This window comes from Diadema antillarum, unplaced genomic scaffold (genome assembly GCF_040938485.1).
Source record: "Diadema antillarum isolate AM-2024a unplaced genomic scaffold, OU_Dant_1.0 seq00001348_RagTag, whole genome shotgun sequence".
Lineage (NCBI taxonomy): Eukaryota > Metazoa > Echinodermata > Echinoidea > Diadematoida > Diadematidae > Diadema > Diadema antillarum.
This window is the reverse complement of record NW_027272113.1, coordinates 1,412,443-1,434,502: the sequence shown is the minus strand read 5'-3', so window position 1 is coordinate 1,434,502 and position 22,060 is coordinate 1,412,443. Positions and strand designations below refer to the sequence as shown.

Below are 22,060 nucleotides of genomic sequence, written 5' to 3'. Positions count from 1 at the left end.
ACCACGAATTTCCGGATGGAACTGCGTAGGATGTACTTTATTGTGATCTTTGAAGTTATTTATCTATTTTTTTGGAAGGAGGACCTACGCATGTTTGTGTGCATATTATTTTGTCAGTCATTTGTTATCACTCATAAGGACGCGCTAAGTCTTACTAGTATTTTCGGAGCCTGGACAATGCATCGATCGTCACATTTTCTGTAATGTCACTTCTCGTTTTTCACCCACACGTTCCGATCACGTACTAGTATCGTAGTGCACTGTATGTACCAAGGGAAGTCACCTCCTCCCTGACTGTCGTAGTACAGTCTATGCGGGCAACTCCGTGTACCACTCGTAGTCGTAGCCTATCGACTATCGTGTATAGTGGATGATCTGCTGCAGCCTCAACATACATAACTAGTCAATAGATCCAGCTGTTGCCTCTACAGACTGACTAGTCAAGAACTCTCTCCTCCTGCGTTTTCGGTTTGACTAAAATGAATCCTCCTCCAGCCGATGTAGCGTCTCCGGTCGAAGATGTTCAAGGAGATGGTCGATGGATGAGTCTGGTAATTATTATTCCCGTAGCAAGAAGTAGGCCTAGTCTAATAGAGTCTACTTGCCGTAGCATTTGAAATCATAGCCATAAATAGGCACTGGTAGTACCCTGCGGCTGCGCTGCAGATGGTAACCTGTCCTTACTGAGAAGTGAGATACGAATACATTTATGGAACATTTATTTATGGCCATATTAGAAGAGGCATCATGGTTCAAGGTTGCTAGGTCTGTAGGTTCAAGGTAACTGCGACAGCCGCCACACGCAGTGTGGCGGCTGCGCCGTGCTCCCATTTCAGATCTTCATGTTGAACAAACGGGTGCCTTTGCGGCGCTATATTTCCTTAAATTTTCAACAGAAACTACTAGGAATACTTACATGGGTCGATGAAACCTAAATGACTATCATCGGCGACTGTTTGAGGCATTTCATTGCTTGTGATGCACAAAATGATGTCTTATAAGCAGCTCACCGATGTTCACAGAATTCACAATCACTCGCACAAGCACGCAGAATAGGGGAGCTCTCACATTAGCGGAACTGGGGGGAAGCCGCCAGGACCGCGCCTGGCGGCGCGGTCTCCGGGGCTAGGTTCAAGGTAACCCCGTCGCGGGGCGCTGTAACACGGTACGTATTTGTCCGTATGGGGTCGCTGCTGCGGTTAGGTTCAAGGCATATAGATCTAACTGTTAGATTGAAAAGACAGAGATCAGATACTACAGCCAGGTTTTATAACAACAGCGTATTAGATATCCCACCATTCCCAGACTCAGAGAGACGTCTCTGGTGTAATTTAAATCACTAGGTAATGCTGAAGTTGAGCTATTGTAAAAAAGGTGGATTTAGTGGTCACTGCCACTGGCTATACTAGTGACCTCAGTCCGGGAAACCTGCTCATGAGGACCGCTCCCGCGTACGAGGACTGCCCCGCCTCATGAGGACCGCCCCCACGCCTCATGAGGACCGCCCCCATGCCTCATGAGGCCCGGGGGGAACGCCTCATGAGGCCTTCCTATTCACTTCTATTCATCTCACATCTGACGTATAAATTGTCGCAACTTTGCACAGTGATTTTTTGTTACACACACATGTCCACTATCCATGATGAAAAGAAGAAAAAAATCCTATCTTTTTTTTTTTCAAAAATCGAGTTTTAATCAACCGATGCAGAGTAAGCGCCGATGCAGAGTAAGCGCCCATTCAAACACACATGTTTTAATGGGCGCTCTGCATCGGTTGATTAAAACTCGATTTTTGAAAAAAAAACCAGATAGGATTTTTTCTTCTTTTCATCATGGATAGTGGACATGTGTGTGTAACAAAAAATCACCGTGCAAAGTTGCGACAATTTAGACGTCAGATGTGAGATGAATAGAAGTGAATAGGGGGGCCTCATGAGGCGTTCCCCCCGGGCCTCATGAGGCATGGGGGCGGTCCTCATGAGGCGTGGGGGCGGTCCTCATGAGGCGGGGCAGTCCTTGTACGCGGGAGCGGTCCTCATGAGCGGGTTTCCCGGCGTGTTTTTTTTAGACGGCACAGATTGGGGAAACTAAAAATTTATCGGGGACCCTATCCCTAAACCTAACCCTAATCCTAATCCTAACCCTAACCATCAAACCCTAACCCTAACCCTAACCCTAACCCTAACCCTAACCCTAACCCTAACCCTAACCCCAACCCTAACCCTAACCCTAACCATAACCATAACCAAAAACCCTAACCCAACGTTTTTCCCATAGGTTTAACACGCGCCATGCCCCAATCTGTGCCGTCTTAAAAAAAAAACGCTTCCCGGACTGACCTGCACTGTACACGCCTCAAAATATTTTCAAGGGCGTTGCTTTTGCTGTTGCCAGTGCACCATTGTTGGAGAGAGAAAGGGAGGGCTGTTTTAACCAAAGACTCCAGAGTGTAGAAGCTAGCGTTAAGACTCAAGAGGGCGTACTCTTGGGATTTCGCACACAAACGGGTGTACAAGTTGTAGTACGCCATGGAGTACTGCAGTAGCGACCCCAATATGTAGTTGCAGCGCCCCGCGCCCGGGTTAGCCATGGAGGAGCCCCACATGGAGCTCAGCGCAATGGCAGCCATTTTAGTAATATGGTGACACGACATGCTCCTGCGACAATTGCTCCGGTCTTATTTTCTCCAAGGACTTAGGGACATAGGGTTAGGGTTAGGGTTGTGATAGGGTTTCAGGTTTATTTTGATATTAGGATTAGGGTGAGGGTTATGTGTTTGAGTAGGTTTTATGTTGGGCTTAGTCTACAGATATTTCATGGGAGCAATTGTCGCAGGAGCAAATGTCATGGAACCACGTAATATACAGTGTAATGTGAGCTTCTTATTACAAGTGAGCCTATGGAGCGAACTGTGCCTTCCTTTCATTTTCTTCATTTTAAGGAGGCACACAGCGTTAGAATTGTGTTTCAGACCTCAAAATATCACAAGAAGTATTTTCTGTCGATAAATTAAAAAACAGAATTGAAGTACCCGTAATGTTACTTTTCAATCTGTAGTCCCTCAAAGTTTGTGTTTGAGCTGACAAACGCCGTCTATCTCTTTCTCTCTCCATCCCAAAACATAGTTTGGGCTACTTTAGCTCAAACTTTGTGGGACTGCTGATTGAAAAATAAATGACATTTCTTCAAATTGTATTTCAGGATTAGACAGGAATGATGCTTCTGTATGACAAAACGAGGTCCTAAGTACATCTCTTCCCCTGTATGCCCCCTAAAAAGGGGGAAAAATGAAAGGGAGACAGAAATACGAGGGCCCAGTGATATGGCACTGATTATGATCACATAAATATATGCCCTCTATCGGTCTGTTACCTTTAATGGCGCAATGGCGCCCGTATTTCGCCCATGAGCGTACTATGCGAAATCGCGGGAATATGAAACCCCTCTTATTTTAGCGCTAGCTTCTATACTCTTTGGTTTTAACTGCAAGTCTTTTTGCAGAAGATTCTACTTTCTAACCCGAGGCCTTGGGTTTGGTTCATTCCAATTCCAAGGTCGATAGCAGCCAGCAAAGAACATGCATGCTCTTCGCATATAGTTACAAATTACATGTTGTGGGTGCAGTATCGTATGGCAACACGCAGCGCTAGCTGGCAGCCGAAGTCCAAAGGTACCGAGACTCTTTGTTGTGATTTATCCTACACTAAATTCAATCGAAAGTCCTTTGTACTTTGTGTGTTTTTTTTTTAATAAAAGATATTAATAAAGTACAACAAAGTGGTCCTGGTAAAAAGTGGTTCCTACCTTTTACATTTGTACTAGGACCCCATTGTTTCTGGATATCCCGGCCATTTCAAAACCAATTTTCATCAAATAAACTTTGAATTCCTCTAGGAATTGTAAGCTCTTTGATGTTTCATATTAGAGTGGTTTCTGATCATCTTGCAAAACTTTAAAGGAGACTTCTGGATGATTTTCAGATTTTTACATGTGAATAACTATAAATTAGTTATACTGAGGACAGAGTTTCAGAATTTGTCATAATTGGGATGAAGAATAAGAATTTTTTCAAAATTTAGAACAAATTGCAATGAACAAGAATGATGACATGGCAGATACACGTTAGAATAAGAATGCATGAGTTGGGGCTCAAGGATGCAGAACAAAAGAAGAATGCATGCATAGATTTTTCACAGGTGAGCTCGCAAGCAAGCAGTATTGTAATGGAATTACACTGCTACATTTCTGAAATATGTGAAACTCTTATGTCATCATCCTCGTTCAACTGGTGTATTTTGTTTAAGGTTTTTCAAAGTATTGTTTCTCTGATCAAGAACCACAATAAATTCCACAAATCTATACATGGAGTTGTCGATTTATGTAATACACAATGTGAAATTATGAAAATTGTCTCGAATGTCCCTTTAACCTGTTGAGGACGAGTCCCGAGTATACTCAGGCAGGTGTCTATGGGAAATGCGTGTTGTAGCGATATCAAACAATGCTCAATGGGTTAAGATCTGAATCCCCATCTCAAACAAAAGTATACCAGCTCTTGAAATAATTTAGTAAAGGTGGTAAGCACACTGACTGCTTATATTATGCTTATTTAGTATTAATCTTTAATGAATATAACAGTTGTATATTAAAATTGAAATGCTTATGTCTGGTGTGGTGGTTTTTCATTTGTGCATGTTTTGTTTTTGTTTTGTTTTCTTTGTTTTTATAGCATGAATACCATGTTAGTCTCACGAGAGAAAGGGAACCAGATGTTCTCTTTGTTGGAGACTCGCTGATCCAGCAGCTCGGGCAGTATGAGGTGTGGCAGGAGATGTTTGTTGGGTTTCACTCCCTGAACTTTGGCATCGGGGGCGACTGCACGCACCACCTACTGTGGCGGTTGGAAAACGGGGAGCTGGAAAATATTGAACCAAAGGTACAGTACTGTATGTCGACTATGCACAGCCAAAAGATGGCATAAAACTGTGTTTTCAAAGAGAATCATGTGCCTGTTGTGTGCATACATTTTTGTCTATGTCTGCTTGTACAATGTACTGGTATGTTCATTGGACCATAATTTACATCTTGTACAATGTAATTTCCTACGTTGTATATATAGTGTACCTTTTCAACTCTAATAGAGGTGTCGAGTACATTGTATGTGAGTTCATTCTCTCTTCATATCTCTTGCTTTCTTTTCCTTGGTCTTTCCCCTTTTGTTTATTGTCATCTGATTTTCGTTGGTATTTTTGGGGGAGGGGATGGGGGTGGAGATGTGTTGGTGTACTCTGCTATTTACTAGTCTCCAGGTTCGCTCACATATTATTAGAGGCAGTACAACTTAGTGGTAGTTGGGACACAGCTGACACACAGGTCTTGCTTGGATGAGATCTGCTGGCGAAGTGTTCTTCCCAGCAATTTTATTGTATGGTTCTTGTCCAGGCACTTGCCATTCAATAAATATTCATTTTATGCAAATAAGTTAGCAGAGGATCTGAATATTCAAGAGAGTCAACACAGGACTCAACAGAGGATGAATCACTATTCATGACTCCTGTAATGTAAATTTGTGACAAGGATGGTTGCACAGATAAATATTCATTACAGGAAAAACCAATCATGAGAAATGGAAGGAATTCTAATAATGGCTCATGTGCCTTAGTGGATATACACTGTATACGAGAGTGGAGTCTACCATACTGTGAAAGAGGTGTGACATGGTGGATGGCATAGGAAGAGAGAGAATCAGTCTGCATTTACTAATGCCCCAGTCACATACAAACACGGATGCTCAAGGATTTACACGGTGATCCGGGGAGATCTGGGATTTTGGTATGACTGTACACACGGTATCAACACTGCAGCTACAGTACACGGATAGGGCCGGAAGAGCGCGGCGTCTACACGGACAAACACGGCATGCCCCGCATCTACACGGATCAACACGGCAGCTACACGGCAGCCACACGGACCACCCCGGATTGCTCTGCCAACATGGCAATCCCCGGATGACGCCGGATGTTTTTGACCTCCAAAAGTTGCCGTGTTGGCCTCCCGGCGTCAACACGGATCTCTCCCCGGATCAGATCCGGGGTGGTCCGGGGTGATCCGGGATGTCTATGTGACTGGGGCATTAGCACGGGGAAAATAAATTTGGTTCAAAATAAATCTCTACACTAGGAGCATCTTTCCTGTTGACAATCACTGTCAATATTTCATATATCGATCCTCGTCACTTTTAAATTGCTTTCCCAATAGGTCATTGTCCTCATGGTAGGCACCAACAACCATGGGCACACAGCGGAGGAAGTCACCAAAGGAATCGAGGCAGTCGCTCAACTCATCATCACCAAACAGCCCCAGGCTCATGTTATTGTACTGGTATGTATCCTGTGATGATGATGGTGATGATGATTATGATGATGATGATGATGTTTACAATAATAATAGTAGTACGTCGGGTGCCCGTGCATTGGCCGTTAACGCAGTACAAATTGTATTGCGTTAACGGCCAATGCACAGGCACCCGACAAGTGTAGTAATTACAAGAACAACAATAATAATAATAACAATGATGATGATAATAATAATAATGATAATGATAATAACTAGAGAAACACTCTGAGAGCGCAGACCTCCGCCAAGCATGCAGCTCATTTCCACCACTGATCTTGTTCTTCCAGAGATATCAGTTATTTCCACCCATACGTACTTATAGCATTGTGTGCTGAAAGTCGCCCAATTCCCAATATACCAAAGCCTTTGTTACGTCATAAACCCTCAGCTGCACGGCGCCCCTCACCCTAGCAGAAACTAGAGCACGCACTTTAGTGCGCGCATGCAAACCTAAAATACGTGCAGCCTGAACTCCAAAGTTCATTGACCGTACCTGCCAAAATATCAAAAATCTTTCGTAAATTCCCCCAAAATTCTCAGATCACTACCAAAAGTTAATCGTTTGTTACTTGCATCATTCTCAACCTCTCCTGCAAGTTTCATTCCAATCCGTTAACTACTTTTTGAGTTATTTTGCACACAGACAAACTAACTAACTAACAAACAAACAAATGGTAATGAAAACATAACCTCCTCCCTTGGCAGAGGTAATAATAATAATTATTATCATTATTATTATTATTATTATTATTATTATTATTATTATCATTACTATTATTATTATTTCCTCCACCAAGGGGGGAGGTTACGTTTTCGTTACCGTTGGTTTGTTTGTTAGTTAGTTAGTTCGTTCCGTCGTTCGTTCGTTCGTTTGTTCAACTCATCGTCACCAAACAGCCCCAGGCTCATGTTATTGTACTGGTATGTATCCTGTGATGATGATGGTGATGATGATTATGATGATGATGATGATGTTTACAATAATAATAGTAGTACGTCGGGTGCCCGTGCATTGGCCGTTAACGCAGTACAAATTGTATTGCGTTAACGGCCAGTGCACAGGCACCCGACAAGTGTAGTAATTACAAGAACAACAATAATAATAATAACAATGATGATGATAATAATAATAATGATAATGATAATAACTAGAGAAACACTCTGAGAGCGCAGACCTCCGCCAAGCATGCAGCTCATTTCCACCGCTGATCTTGTTCTTCCAGAGATATCAGTGATTTCCACCCATACGTACTTACAGCATTGTGTGCTGAGAGCTGCCTGATTTCCCAATATAGAAGCCTTTGTTACGTCATAAACCCTCAACTGCACGGCGCGCCTCACCCTAGCAGATACTAGAGCTCCCTTAATGCGCGCATGCAAACCTCAAATACACGCAGCCTGAACTCTCAAGTTCATTGACCCTACCTGTCAAATTATCAAAAATCCTTTATAAATTCCCTCAAAATTATCGGATCACTACCAAAAGTTAATTGTTTGTTACTTGTGTCATTTTCAACCTTTCCTGCAAGTTTCATCGCAATCTGTAAACTACTTATTGAGTTATTTTGCACACGGACAAACGAACAAACGAACGAACGAACGACGGAACTAACTAACTAACAAACAAACCAACGGTAACGAAAACGTAACCTCCCCCCTTGGTGGAGGAAATAATAATAATAGTAATGATAATAATAATAATAATAATAATAATAATGATAATAATTATTATTATTACCTCTGCCAAGGGAGGAGGTTATGTTTTCATTACCATTTGTTTGTTTGTTAGTTAGTTAGTTTGTCTGTGTGCAAAATAACTCAAAAAGTAGTTAACGGATTGGAATGAAACTTGCAGGAGAGGTTGAGAATGATGCAAGTAACAAACGATTAACTTTTGATAGTGATCTGAGAATTTCGGGGGAATTTATGAAGGATTTTTGATATTTTGGCAGGTACGGTCAATGAACTTTGGAGTTCAGGCTGCACGTATTTTAGGTTTGCATGCGCGCACTAAAGTACGTGCTCTAGTTTCTGCTAGGGTGAGGGGCGCCGTGCAGCTGAGGGTTTATGACGTAACAAAGGCTTTGGTATATTGGGAATTGGGCGACTTTCAGCACACAATGCTATAAGTACGTATGGGTGGAAATCACTGATATCTCTTGAAGAACAAGATCAGTGGTGGAAATGAGCTGCATGCTTGGCGGAGGTCTGCGCTCTCAGAGTGCTTCTCTAGTTGTTTATTATTATTATCATTATTATTATTATTATTATTATTATTACTATTATTATTATTATTATTAATATTATTATTATTAATATTATTATTACAGTTGTATTATTATTATGGTAATGATGATGATGATGATGAAAATGATGCAGTCTTCTTTATACCAGGGTAGCCTCTTTAGTGTTACCACTGCTCTACCAGAGGGCCCTGCCATCACATTTTAACCCTAGCTTTGCCAGGAACCCATTTATACACTTGGGTCAAGAGGGACATGGTGGGTAAAAACATCTTGTCCAAAGACGTGAGCACTGGACATGATTCAAATTCTGGTCATACAATTAGAAGTCAGGAGTATTTCTACTATGCCACAGTGCCTCCTACAGTGTAGCTTTCGTTGCTGACCATTGTAAGGGGTCACATGTTGGTTGTGTAATAATATGTTATCTCCTGGCACCAAACAAGGTAGCAAGATAAAACAACAGCAACAAACAAACAAAAATGTTGACTATGAGACCATTTTTAGCGTCAGACTTTAGAGGAGAAATTTTGACCACATTCGAACAGCACTCGACCATATCACGCGTTACCCCAGGGTACTGTAGTACCCCGGGGTACCACGTTGTGTCGCGCCACCTCACGTCCACTCGAAGACAGCCGCAGAGAAATGCATGCACTGTGTGTGCGTGTACATAGTCATTCCCGTGCCACTGCATGTTATACTACGCATGCATGGCACGCTGTGCTACAATTTTGTAGCAATAGCGTGCAGTTACTGCAGTGCAGTGCAGTGCAGTGTGCAGTGCCAGTGTAGTGTGCAGTGCAGTAGTGCAGTGCCAGTACAGTGCCAGTGCAGTGCCAGTGCAGTGCCTAGCGTTTACTAGCTCCAGCACCAAAATAAGTTCCACTTTTTGGCAACCCAGGGTACAACCTTTTTAAAAGAATAAATATTTTAACAAAATGGTTGATTTTTATCTAGTACCCCGGGATACCATTTATGTCATCATAAAATGCCATTGTTCAATTATGCCCAAAGTTACAAGAGGGTTGCAAAGTTGTTGTGTATACCATGACCATGAAAATGTGGCGTTCATATTTTGTAAAGTGTGTCTTATAGAAGAACTCTTATGCATCTTCCCCAATAAATCATGCTTTCAGCATAAGAGGGCTTGAGTGATGCATACTTTTGAAGAAATTATCTAAAAGAGAGGGGAAGTTTGTTTATGAGGAATGGAATAATGAGGATATTAACCTGTTGAAGATGAGTCCTGAGTATACTGGGGCAAGTGTCCATGGGAAATGCATGTTGTAGCAAAATCAGACCGTCCTTGACGGGTTAAAGATGAGATCTTGACAAGACACATTAGAATACAGTGCAAACAAAGCTAGTTATCTTGACACAGCCAGCCATTGTGAGTAAAGTGCTTATAATCACAACTTGCCTTGCACCTCTAAATCTTGGCATTGTGAGTAGGAGTCTGCGCGTTGTATGCATATTGCAAGAAAAATCCAAACTACTTCCAAATCACATTGGTGGCTTTCTCTTCTTTTGTTGTCATTCAACCACTCATATTATCATTTTTCTCACATGTTCTGTGCTGCCATGTTTGAAAGCACGAAGCGATTGTCGTGAAGTTGCATATTTACCTGCCTTCCAGTTAGAATCCTGTGATTGGTGTAAAATGTAGTTCTGCTTTGCTGTGTTCTTCCGTGTCCATCATACAGGGCATTCCCCCTAGGGGCCAGAAGCCAAACAAGCTGCGGGAAAAGATGACCGCAATCAACGACGCACTCAGGGGGTCCCTACCAAAGCTGGGAAGGGTGGAGTTCCTAGACAGCACCAAAGAGTTTGTCCACTCTGACGGCCTCATTGACCCGTCCGACATGTACGACTTTCTGCACCTGACCAACAAGGGCTATCGCAAACTGTGCGAGCCGTTGTTCGTCCGGCTAGGGGAGCTTCTACACAAGGATTGAAGGGTTGGCTGGCGGATGACCGAACCCATAAGAAGAAATCATGACTTTGATTGGTATTGAGCTTGCCACCGGCGCAGCTTTGCTTTCTCTAGCGTGTAATGTAGCCACGTGTGACTGTTCTTGTGTCGCTGTCGCGAGACGCTGCGTTCAAGACCAAAACATTCCAGTACCACAATAACCTCTCTCCCTGTATTGTGTGTGCTAGTGTTTCAGCCATGGTCAGTGGATTCTGATGGTCAAGTCAAGGTAGAGTGACCATAATACTTTATCATCTCCCTTTCAACAGACAGCATTTATTGTTAGAAGCACTGATAGATTTCAGTCTCTTTGTGATAGCAAGACTCGTATGAGGGACTTATCAGTCAAAAAGTACCCGAGTCGTGTAGTGTGATAATGCAATTAGTATACAGTGTACATGTAGCTTTCCTTGTACTTAGCATGTGCGTTTAAAGGGTCATTAGCAGCAAACGCTATATGGGATTTCTCAGATATGGAGGTGTTTAAAGTGAGCTGTGTTTTGAAATTTGTGGCATTGAAGTCATCAATGTGTATGTAAATGTATTCCATTCCAATGTACTCAAGATTTTTTTGTATTGATTAATCGTAGAGTGTTGAAATAATTTGCAAAATGCAATATCATTCCATGGCTTTGGAAAGTGTTGAATGTCAAAAATAGCAAAGTGACATATTTTCCCTTTTCCCGAGGTACATTGTGCATGTACTTTAATGGATAGAGATCTATACCTTTGAAAGAATAATACACTGTATGTAAAAATGCCAAAACACTTAGTGTGGAATAATGTCTGTGTTTCCCTTAACTTGCAAGGTCCAAATGTGCTTGTGTGCAACCAAGACACAGTTTTATGTCAAGTGAAAGGCAAGCAATTAACTTTGTGAATCTTTCGTGTCACTGAGAACGTTCAAACCTGTTATATGCACCTTCTTAGATGGAGATCACAGACACCCCCTTGATATTGCAAGGAATGACTTTTGTTTGGAAGTCATGCAGTTCACTGTGGCCTGTGAGAAACTCAAGGATGTCAAATTTTCAGTTTGTAGTTGTAACAAAAATCACATTAGATAGGGCTCTATTTGTAGCACAATGATTGTGTGTACAGGATGAATACTATCATGTAGCAACTGCTACTGCTCATACAGTGTATTATTGTATAGTATTCATTTTGTTCATGTCATGCATCACATGTACAGTATGCTAGTCTTGATGTCACTCAGTATGGTTTGTGTAATATATGTGTAGGAAATGTGCTTTTATAGGGTTTAACATGAAACAAGAGTTTTAGAGCATGGTAAGCCACAAGTCTGTGAAATTATCTTTATTTATCTGCAGAACCTTGAATTATGGTGGTAAAATCACCGCTGCTTACTTTGTGAATGTGTGAAAGGCATGAAAATGGAGCAAAAGCTATTGATTGTGATTGCCAGAGTGTATCTGCTGTAGTCTAGTAGAAATGTTTATGCAGCAGTCAATATCAACCCAGTTAATTACAGCATAATTATGATACTGTATATTTTTGTCATATTGTTTGTCATTTTGAAAGCTGGTAAGTCACCATTCCAAACATCAAGAATCATGAATGCTTGCTTGTATGTCTAATTTTAGGTTTTGGGGGCTGGTACGGGGTATTCCCTTCAAGTTTAAGGGATGATCTCTTGGAAATTCACAGACTTTTGATTTATTTTTATCGCTGAACTTTGTAGCACTTACTGATTAGCAGAGACATTGCATCTACCTTGCCAAAATAATCTTTGTAATGTGACGTTTCTGTCACAATGCATTATGATGTATTCCTATAAATGTCTTTGTTGCTAAGATTGTTATATTTTTGCTTTTCTTTTCTCGTGTTATGTTGAATGAGGATTTGTTTTTTAATAACCGAGTGCTCACAGGAAGTGGGTATAAGTTGAAGGAAATAGAAATATAATTATGTAGAATTGGGGTATCTCAGAACAGTGGATTAGATGAATGATTTCTTTCATTTTTCTTTTCAGAATTTTACCATGTTGTTTAATATGCCATGTTAACATCATATTCCTGGTGGCCACAGCAGTCACATTTCACGTCACCGTCGACAAAACAGGATGGAAGAAAGACAATGCGGGGGAACACAATGGGCAGGTTGTGGTTGCCACTAATGTCATGTACAGTAAGGTTTTTAAGCTGTCCAAAAATATGTGCAGTCCAGCCTGACCAGACACTGTGCGCTTCATGGTGACTGAAGCGAGGATACACTCCTAACAAACATTGGAAGATGTAGGGTAAAGAAAAAAAAATGGATATCGCTTATCCCACCTTCCTACAGCGTACTATATTTGGGGCAAACCGGGCTGCCAAGGCCGCCGGGGACATGGTGTAAATGTAGCATTATGGCAGAGCTCCACACTAACATTTTTGTTTGGTGGCCCAGTGGGGCCACCAAAATCCTCAATTTCAAATTTTTGGTGGCCCGAGAGAAAAAAAATTTGGCCCCGAAAAAAAAAAACAATAAAGAAAATTAAAAGTCCTGTTTTTTTTTTAGTCAAATATTTAAGTTTTATCAGTGTAAGAATTGGAAGTTGGACATATCTACTCATAAATAAATCTCAACAAACTTGCAACACTCACTCTCAGGCACTCATTCAGTCCTTTTCATCCATCCTTTCACAAATTTAGCTGCTAATTTCAGGCGCAAAAAGTTACAAATTTATTGACATACTTTTCAAAAAAAGTTTGGTGGCCCGAAGCAGGCTACCAAATTTGTCCTTTTTTGAAATATGGTTGCCCGTCTTTCATTTTTGGTGGCCCTGGGCCACCGGGCCACTGTTAGTGTCGAGCCCTGATTATGGAGTTTATTGCTATTCCATTGTGTTTGTTGAATGGTACAGGTACTCTATATCGGTCTTATGTTCAGGTATATTAGTTGCTCTTCTTTCCCAATTACAGCGTGAAGTTTATTTTTATGCAATGTGGATATGAAATGGGTTTGTGCTAATGTTTGCTGAGAAGGTTTAATATTTTATTATATTTTCAAAACAGCTATGTCTTTAATATTTACATCATAAACTGATCTTGCAAAGCTGCAGCTAGGTCATTGTGCAAATCGTGAATAATTATGGAAAACAGGATGTGCTTATTTTATCACACTAAAAACAAAAGAAAACAAAATAAGAACAGGAGTTGTGAATTCTTAATACCTATGCATGGGAAGCAAATTCAGGTCATCTGAATCTTTGTGATCATCTTCTGGTGAAGGGTGAGTATTCATACAATGTGTAGAACGAATGTTTTCCCAAAATATTTTAATTAATTATTTTAATTGTTATTATTTTTGCTGAAACATTATGAAGTATGCTGATTTAGTATATCCTACATCTATATCCTACATTATTTTTTGTTGTTATCCATTTATTATTATCATTATTGGGTTGTTATTGTTTTTTTGGTGAATGTCCAATCTTGTTACGTAATGTATTTTGGAATATTTTGTGCGCTTGAAATTGGTATACATGATTGAAGTACGTAACTCCAGCATTCATATTACATGTATACTCTACCTTAGCTAAGCCCAACATTTGCTGTCTTTCTTTCCATGAAAATTTTTTTTTTCCAGTGTGTATCTTCAGAGATTACAATTCAGAACTTGCCTTATATGAGTCTTATGATGTTTACTGTAGATTTTGTTGACAGTACTATTATCTGGTTTTCTTAAAAAAAGAAGCACATGTTTCTTTCATTGTAGAATAATTTCTGAGTAACATGTTCCCTTACCTTGCTCAGTATGATTACAGGTCACTGACTGTGTAAAAATTGATGTCATTTGAAAAATGAGCTGATTGTTTATACATTGTATTGTATACATGTTTGTCGCATTGTGTTTCCGTCACTTGTTTTCATTGAGGAAACAGGTGAAAAGTCGACCATAAGTTTAACTCTTTACCCTCGAAATTAGATAATGTACCCATAAACTTGCCACAAAATATTTAATGTGACGATGGACCATGGGTTAAGATCAAACCGAGAAAATGTATCAGTTCACCCAAGTTTTTCCTCTTTGATGATTATAGGCCTACTTTGTTGCTGTTTCTTTTATTTTTGTGCATTAGGAATTCAGTGGAAATTTTCCTATGGGAATGGGCAGGTTCTGTGCGAGGGGCTGGCCAAAACCGAAATACCTGTACCCTGTTCTGTTAAAGAAAAGAAAAGAAAAATAATCAAACTAAAAATCATGAATAACAGTTTTTTACCTTTGTGCACGAAAACTTGCACCAATTGGGAATCTTACATTCACATTCTATTTCTTCGCGCAGATTTGAAGCTGACTGTGTCCCGTTACAATGCTAACCCGAGGCCCCTTCTGCCTTTTTTTTAATCTGTGCGTTACAGACTTATGTTTTTTGTTTGTTTGTTTATTCCATAGACATGCTGCATATCCGCTACTTCACAAACCCCAGACTTTGTAAACCTGTAGACCCAAATTTAACTCTTTTTTTTTTTCTTTTTACAAACGGTGACATTTTGTTTTGGTTTCATATCTATTTTCCATTTTGCCTTAAGTAGCTTGATTTGAAGAAGCTTGCGTATGCATTTTTGTTGGTTTATTTTTCTTTACCATGAGCAAGTAAGGAACATTTAACAGCACATAATGGAAGTTTATTCAATTCGTTGCCATGAAAGCCTGAAGCATTAATTTTTTTTCCTTTTATACAGCTCATGACGACTGAAGGCTGAATGTTTTATGGTAACCCCCCCCCCCCCGACGTTTTCTCGGAATTATTAGTTGTATTTGTTCCTTAATCTTGCCAAAGATATAACTTGATTTGTTGGGGTTCTTTAAAAATACCACATTGAGCTTAAAGATGTTATTGTGTGTTCGGTTTTCATTTGATGTTACACTCTAAATGTTATCTCATCGTCTGTATTGTACAGTTTAGTGATAGAGAAAAATGGGTTCATTTTACCGTGTTTTTTTTTTCTTTATGTACTATTGTGCATTATTGTATTCGGAGAGTCCCCAACGAGGACATCGTGCACATTGAAAGTAACCTTGTCACTTTGTTTTAGAAATAAGATTAAATCTTGTGCCAAAGTTTGCTGAAAGAAAAAACATGGTCACCTTTCAAATCGTGCTATATGTACACTTGAGCAGAATTAATAAATTCAAAAATTCCTCTGACAATTTTAGTCTGTTCCAGAGTTACCATCGCACGCAATAAAAGAAAAATTAAAGGCCATGCTGACAATAATTTTCTCTTTTTTTTTTTCCTGCCGGAAATCGTGTACTTATTCAAAGCGTTTAGATTATAATGTACATGTATGAATGCTCGTAACTTCACAAAGCACTGTCCAACCTCGGGTAATATTTTACTGTATCATGTTCGCAGACTGCTCGGGAAGTATTGCTAGAATTATAGGAATTGTAAATATTATATAACGCGCTTGTAAAAGATGCACACTCCATTATAGTGGACTGTTGAGAAGTACCGGTACATGAGGAAAGCTTTCGTAGATGGTGTATTGATGAGATGGAATCTCTTATTTGCTTGATCTGAAAGGAACCTTTGCAATACAGGGACAAGTATTGCCTCTGTACACGGTAGAACCTCACAGTTTCCTGACACGATTTAAATCTTGACGTTGCCAGATTTCTGTCTCGGGCAAAATTATCTTGTTGTCGATAATGCATGTTTCTGCGCATCCGTATGTATCCAATGTGTTAAATTTTAATTTATCGCAATCTTTTGCTAGTATTCCGCTTACGACACACGTGCCTGAACCGATGGGCGTTGTGTCACGGTACAACAGAGTAACAGATAGCGTCATGACCGTTGCTTAATCAGCAAAAAGGGAACATGTACCCACCCCCCTCAAAAAAGAAAATAGAATATGCGTATCATAGTTTACTCGATGTGAAGTGTGTCTGACGCCGTCTATGTGAATGTACATAATTAGTGCAAGAAGGTGATGACAATAAATGTAATAATTATTGTGAGCTGCTGAAACCACACGATCTTATTATGATGTCAAAATAAAGTAATAACTCTGTAGAGCGTGTGTGTGTGTGTGTGTGTGTGTGTGTGTGTGTGTGTGTTGTGATTGAAAACTTTGAGGAATTGTTCATATATATTATAAGTCCAAACATATTGAGAATTCACGTACTGGCTCCACGAAGAAATGAAGAAATAAAATGGTAATGCATTTTTGGCCAACAAAGAATGAGTTTATTCGACACGATTTTTCAGCGGCCTCCGCCTTCTTCAGGAGTCTCGACAATGACGGCTTTGTTTTGATGACAGTCATTGTCAGGACTCCTGAAGAAGGCGGAGGCCACTGAAAATTCGAGTCGAATAAACTCATTCTTTATTGGCCGAACGTGCATTACTAGTTTATTTCTTCATTATATATGTATATATATATATATATATATATATATATATATATATATATATATATATACTGCGAGGGATAATTCCCTTCCCACACGTATGCGGTGCTTCATTGTGGGTAGCATTATTATACTGAAAGAAATTGGACTGAGGCGGACGTTGCTCTCGATCTTGCGTCTCCCTTATAATCAGTCGATCTACAATATATATATATATATATATATATATATATATATATATATATATATATAAATTAAGCAAGCTTAATCTTTTCCACGAGAATGCCGGTATACGCGAAAGATCACGGCGGATTACTTCACGGTGTCTACTACAAGGTCATGCCGGAAACAGCAAGGATCACGGAACGACGATCCGTGGTGATCCGTGATATGCGATCCGTGAAAGTGTAAAAGAGGCTCTTGATTGTTGCTTACATGGTCAACCCAGATGCACCGTTTTAACATGGCGCCATGCCATAGGCAGCAGCTATGCACCTTGTCACCATAATCATGATAATGAATGGCAAATGAATGTCAGGTATAGGGCTAGACAGAAATATCCGTCTGTCCGGAGGACTCTTTTATATTTTGCCATTACGCCGTCCTCTGTATAAGGAGGGGATCCGTGAAGCCAGACGCAGTCTCCGCGGAACATTCCCCGACGGACAGATACAGACCGATCTTTCGGTCAAGTATAGGGCCTACTACCATTTGGAACAATTCGACGCAAATGCGTACAGTGACAATACTCAACCCGAAAATAAAATAAAAAGAAATCACCCTTTGTTATGCTAATTAATAATATTTAGGTAAAGGTGTATCAAAAGATCAACATGATAATCCCTTTTATTTCAGTTTAAGTGCCTCTTATAAAATTCGCATGATTCTAAAAAAAACATTCACGAACGATCACATGATAAACGTATCACGAGGACCATTCATACACACACACACACACACACACACACACACACACACACATACACACACACACACACACACACATACACACACACACGCGCGCGCGCGCACACACATACACGAGAGACACATCCCACCTCCTACCAGAGATGGTATTTCTATGAAACATTCCCGAATTACATTGAAAAAAAAACCCAGCAAAACAAACCAAAATCATATCATCAACCAAATTTATCAAAGTGCAAAATTCAACCAGACATAACATACACTCACAAAAAAAAGAGGCAAAAAAGCAAACTGAAATTGAAAAAGAAAATACCCATCAGATCACACTGCAAATAAGTATCATTTCTCTTTTGAAACTCATTTAGATTTGAATAGTTCAAACTTTGGTTTTAGTTTAGTGAAAGACAAATCAAAAATATGTTTTGAAAAGGAAATATACCATTAAAGTTGAAATAACACACAGCAATATCTAGTTATTATACACTCTGGGGTACGTTTCCTGAAATTCCTCTGAAAGATTTTTTGCTCATATTAAGACACACGTATGAGAGACTTCATGACATGGATTTTAAGTCTCTTTGGAAGTCTCATATAGCTACAATTCAAATGAGCGACTTTGGCCATCCTGCGATTTTTGTAAAGACTTCAATGTGATGACTTCATGAAACGGACCCCTGGTCATTCAATATCTTAAATGCAACAAAACAAACGAAAATTAAAGAGACCGAAAGCAACAAAAACACATAATTATCTATACTTTTTATTATCATTTTAACCAAGATTTCTAATGTGCGACATTAGCAACAAATTGTTTTGGCTCTCACATGACAAAAACCCGACGCTGTTTAATAGGGATGGTACGGTATTGGTGGAGATTAGAATTGGGCTTTGCGAGATACCAAGAAAACAGTTATGAAATAGTACAGAGCATACCATTTTAAGAGGAATTCAAAAATTTATTTTATGAAAATCTGGTTTGGAATGGCTGAAACATCCAAAAATAGAATAAAACAAGGTAATCGTAATAAAAGGTAGGTTCCACACTTTATTGGAATCGCTCTCTTTTGGATATCTCAACCATTTCAAAACCAATTTTCATCAAAGAAACGTTGAGTTCCTCATGGAATTACATGCTCTTTCATATTTCATAAGAGGTTTCTCATTATCTCACCGAAAAATGTTGAAACCTAAAACTAGGTCTCAACCAAAACTTCTACGATCCCTAAAACTGCAAGACCTACAGAGCGCCATCTCATCTTCTACAGAGAAAGAAAGCAAGAGAGAGAGAGAGGGAGAGAGAGAGAGAGAGAGAGAGAGAGAGGGAGAGAGAGAGAGAAAGACACGCACGCACACTCGAGTGTATAATTATAAATCATACATTATACAAAATTATAGATGATGACTGGCGGGGGAGGGAACATACCGAATGTTCCACCCGAAGGATTTGAAATTCTATTGAGGGAGGTTTTAAGTCCCGAGACGAATTCGAGGGACTTATAGCCTCCAATAAATGTTCTGCCCATGGGCGAACATAACCAATGTGCCTCCATCACGTGACTGTGACGTGACGCACTTGCATAGACGCACACACACGCAACTTCGCCAACTAATATGACTAACCATTGCATGCATGACGCCACCACGTGAAATATAAGTGTTTTTTTTTTTTCATTTTCCGGCTCCAATCTTATTATGTTTACAACGTAAAAAAGAGCACGAATTTGTCAGTCCCATAAGTACAACACTGAGGAATTACAATGAGTGACGTTCAAGATCGCGATCTAAGTTGGGAAGGGTGTTCCTCAGAAGGGCGGCAAAACCACAAAGCTGAGATAAAGTTTTTGTTTAGTAAGAGTATCGCAAAACCGAGGTGCCTACACGATATATAGTTATGTTTGTCATTTTTTAATGTAAATGATTATACACATTATTCCTACTAGTTGTGTAGGCCCTATCTTTTTCAATATTTGAGGAAAGCTTCATTACTGCTGTTACGATACTGAAGATGTTAACGCGTTAACTCATTATACTTGTTGATTTTCTTCTTTTTCTTTCATCGAAACGAAGTATGGAAATGGGAGAAACTTGACGCTTGATTTGAGATATCGGGGTCCCTGTGTCATTGTCATGCATAGATTATGATATTTGTATAGTACAGCTTTTGAGTTTCGATCACAGAGAATGCAATTATAGGGCCCATAAAAGCAAGGAATAGGATATACATTAACCATACAGGCAAATAAAAACTTGTGAAAGTGCGTTGGTATATATTACCCTTCCTACTCCAAACCAAGTATAGTTTGTCAAAAACAACTGCCGAAACAGGGAAATCAGTGGGGAAAGCACCATGGACTAGAAATCTTACAAGATGAGAAAGGCAATCTCACACTGAAGGAAGTGTGTCCTCTCTCAAAGTGTATATATATATATATATATATATATATATATATATATAACCCTGCACCACAAAACACACAAAAAAAGTTGCCAGACATGGATTTTTAGTTAAGGGCAGATTCTGAAAGAGCAGCCTCTAAGCTTTAAAATGATGTATAACTCATTTCAAATGGATTCTTGTAACCTATATGAATATTGGAAAGAAAGCACACACTCAGGAAAAGTGTTAACTGAGAAAAGAGGCTCTCAAGCGCTTTAAATCTTTACCAAGCCGTGCTGGCTGTGCGATGAATGGAACAAAAAAAAAAAAAACAAAAAAAAAACAGGAAGTAAACCTCCGGAGTAACAACAATGAAGGATTATCAAATTGAACTGAAATTGCGCATGCCTTGTTAACACACTATGCCCATAATTAATGTCAACATTAAAAGCAGTAGCTTCATCCTTTCAAAAGTTAATAGAGTTGAAATTGAAGAGTGTGTACAAGGTTTATCAGAAATGAAAATTAGACTCTAAAGACACATCTAATCACAGTATTCTACCAAAAATGTTCGAGATAAACGGCTAAAAAAAACACACTTTCCTGGTCGTTTTATGATCCAAATTTTATCATAATGGAGAAGAAGACTTTCTCTTTCAGAAAATATGAAAAAGTCAAGATCGGCTAGGTTGACTCATTTCACCTATTTTCAGTCCTTACGCAAAATCATTGTGTGCGACTTTTTGTTTGTTTTGTGATGCACGGTCACATGATATATATATATATATATATATATATATATATATATATATATATATATAAGAAAGAGTCTCAAGTACGCCATGGATCCAATGATTACAATTTTTTTTTCAAAAAAAAAAATATATATTTTTTGTAATCGTTGGATCCATGGCGTACTTGAGACTCTTTCTTCTAATAATTACAACATTCGAAGTCCAACACGTGGAAAATATATATATATCTATATATATATATATATATATATATATATATACACGTGTGTGTGTGTGTGTGTGTGTGTGTGTGTGTGACCGTGCATCACAAAACGAACAAAAAGTCACACGCACTGATTGTGTATAAGAAATGAAAATAGGTGATATGTCAACCTAACCAATCTTGACTTTTTCACAATTATTTTCTGAAAGAGCAAGTCTTCTTGTACATTATACTAAAGTTTGGGATCATTAAACGAAAATGAAATTGGGTTTTTAGCAGTTTTTCTGGAACACGTTTGGGTAGAATAGTGTGATTAGACGTTTCTCAAAGAGTTAACTTTTCATTTCTTCGAAACCTTGTCCATGCTTATCACTTTCAACTCCCATAACTTAAAAAGGGACAATGCTACTGCTTTGAAAGTTGGTAGTGATAATCAACAGAATGTGTTAATACAGCGTGCGCATTATACCTTCATTGTTGTTGCTCTGGTGGTTATCCTCCAGTTAATAAAATTTGTTCCATTCATTGCGCAGCTAGCGCGGCTTGGTACAGATTAAAGGACAAGTTCACCTTCAAAGACATGAGTGGGTTGAGCGAATGCAGCAATATTAGTAGAACACATCAGTGAAAGTTTGAGCAAAATCGGACAATCCGTTAAAAAGTTATGAATTTTTGAAGTTTCTGCTCAGTCACGGCTGGATGAAAAGACTATACTTTAGCTTGTGATGTCACATGAGTACAACGATGTAAAGAGAGAATAAAGAAAAATTAAACATATTTCCATTTTTCTCGCATAACAAAAGAACACTCGACTTCTCTCTT

At 39.3% G+C, this 22,060-nt stretch overlaps 1 protein-coding gene across 1 annotated transcript; it reads left to right on the top strand.

Moving 5' to 3' along the window:
• Positions 1-400: 400 nt before the first annotated feature.
• Positions 401-12,174, top strand: LOC139708561 (platelet-activating factor acetylhydrolase IB subunit alpha2-like). Its single transcript, XM_071620504.1, has 4 exons — positions 401-551; positions 4,730-4,936; positions 6,259-6,381; positions 10,346-12,174. The coding sequence occupies exons 1-4, from the start codon at positions 480-482 to the stop codon at positions 10,595-10,597; spliced, it is 654 nt and encodes a 217-aa protein (XP_071476605.1). The 5' UTR covers positions 401-479; the 3' UTR covers positions 10,598-12,174.
• The last annotated feature ends 9,886 nt before the right edge of the window (positions 12,175-22,060 follow it).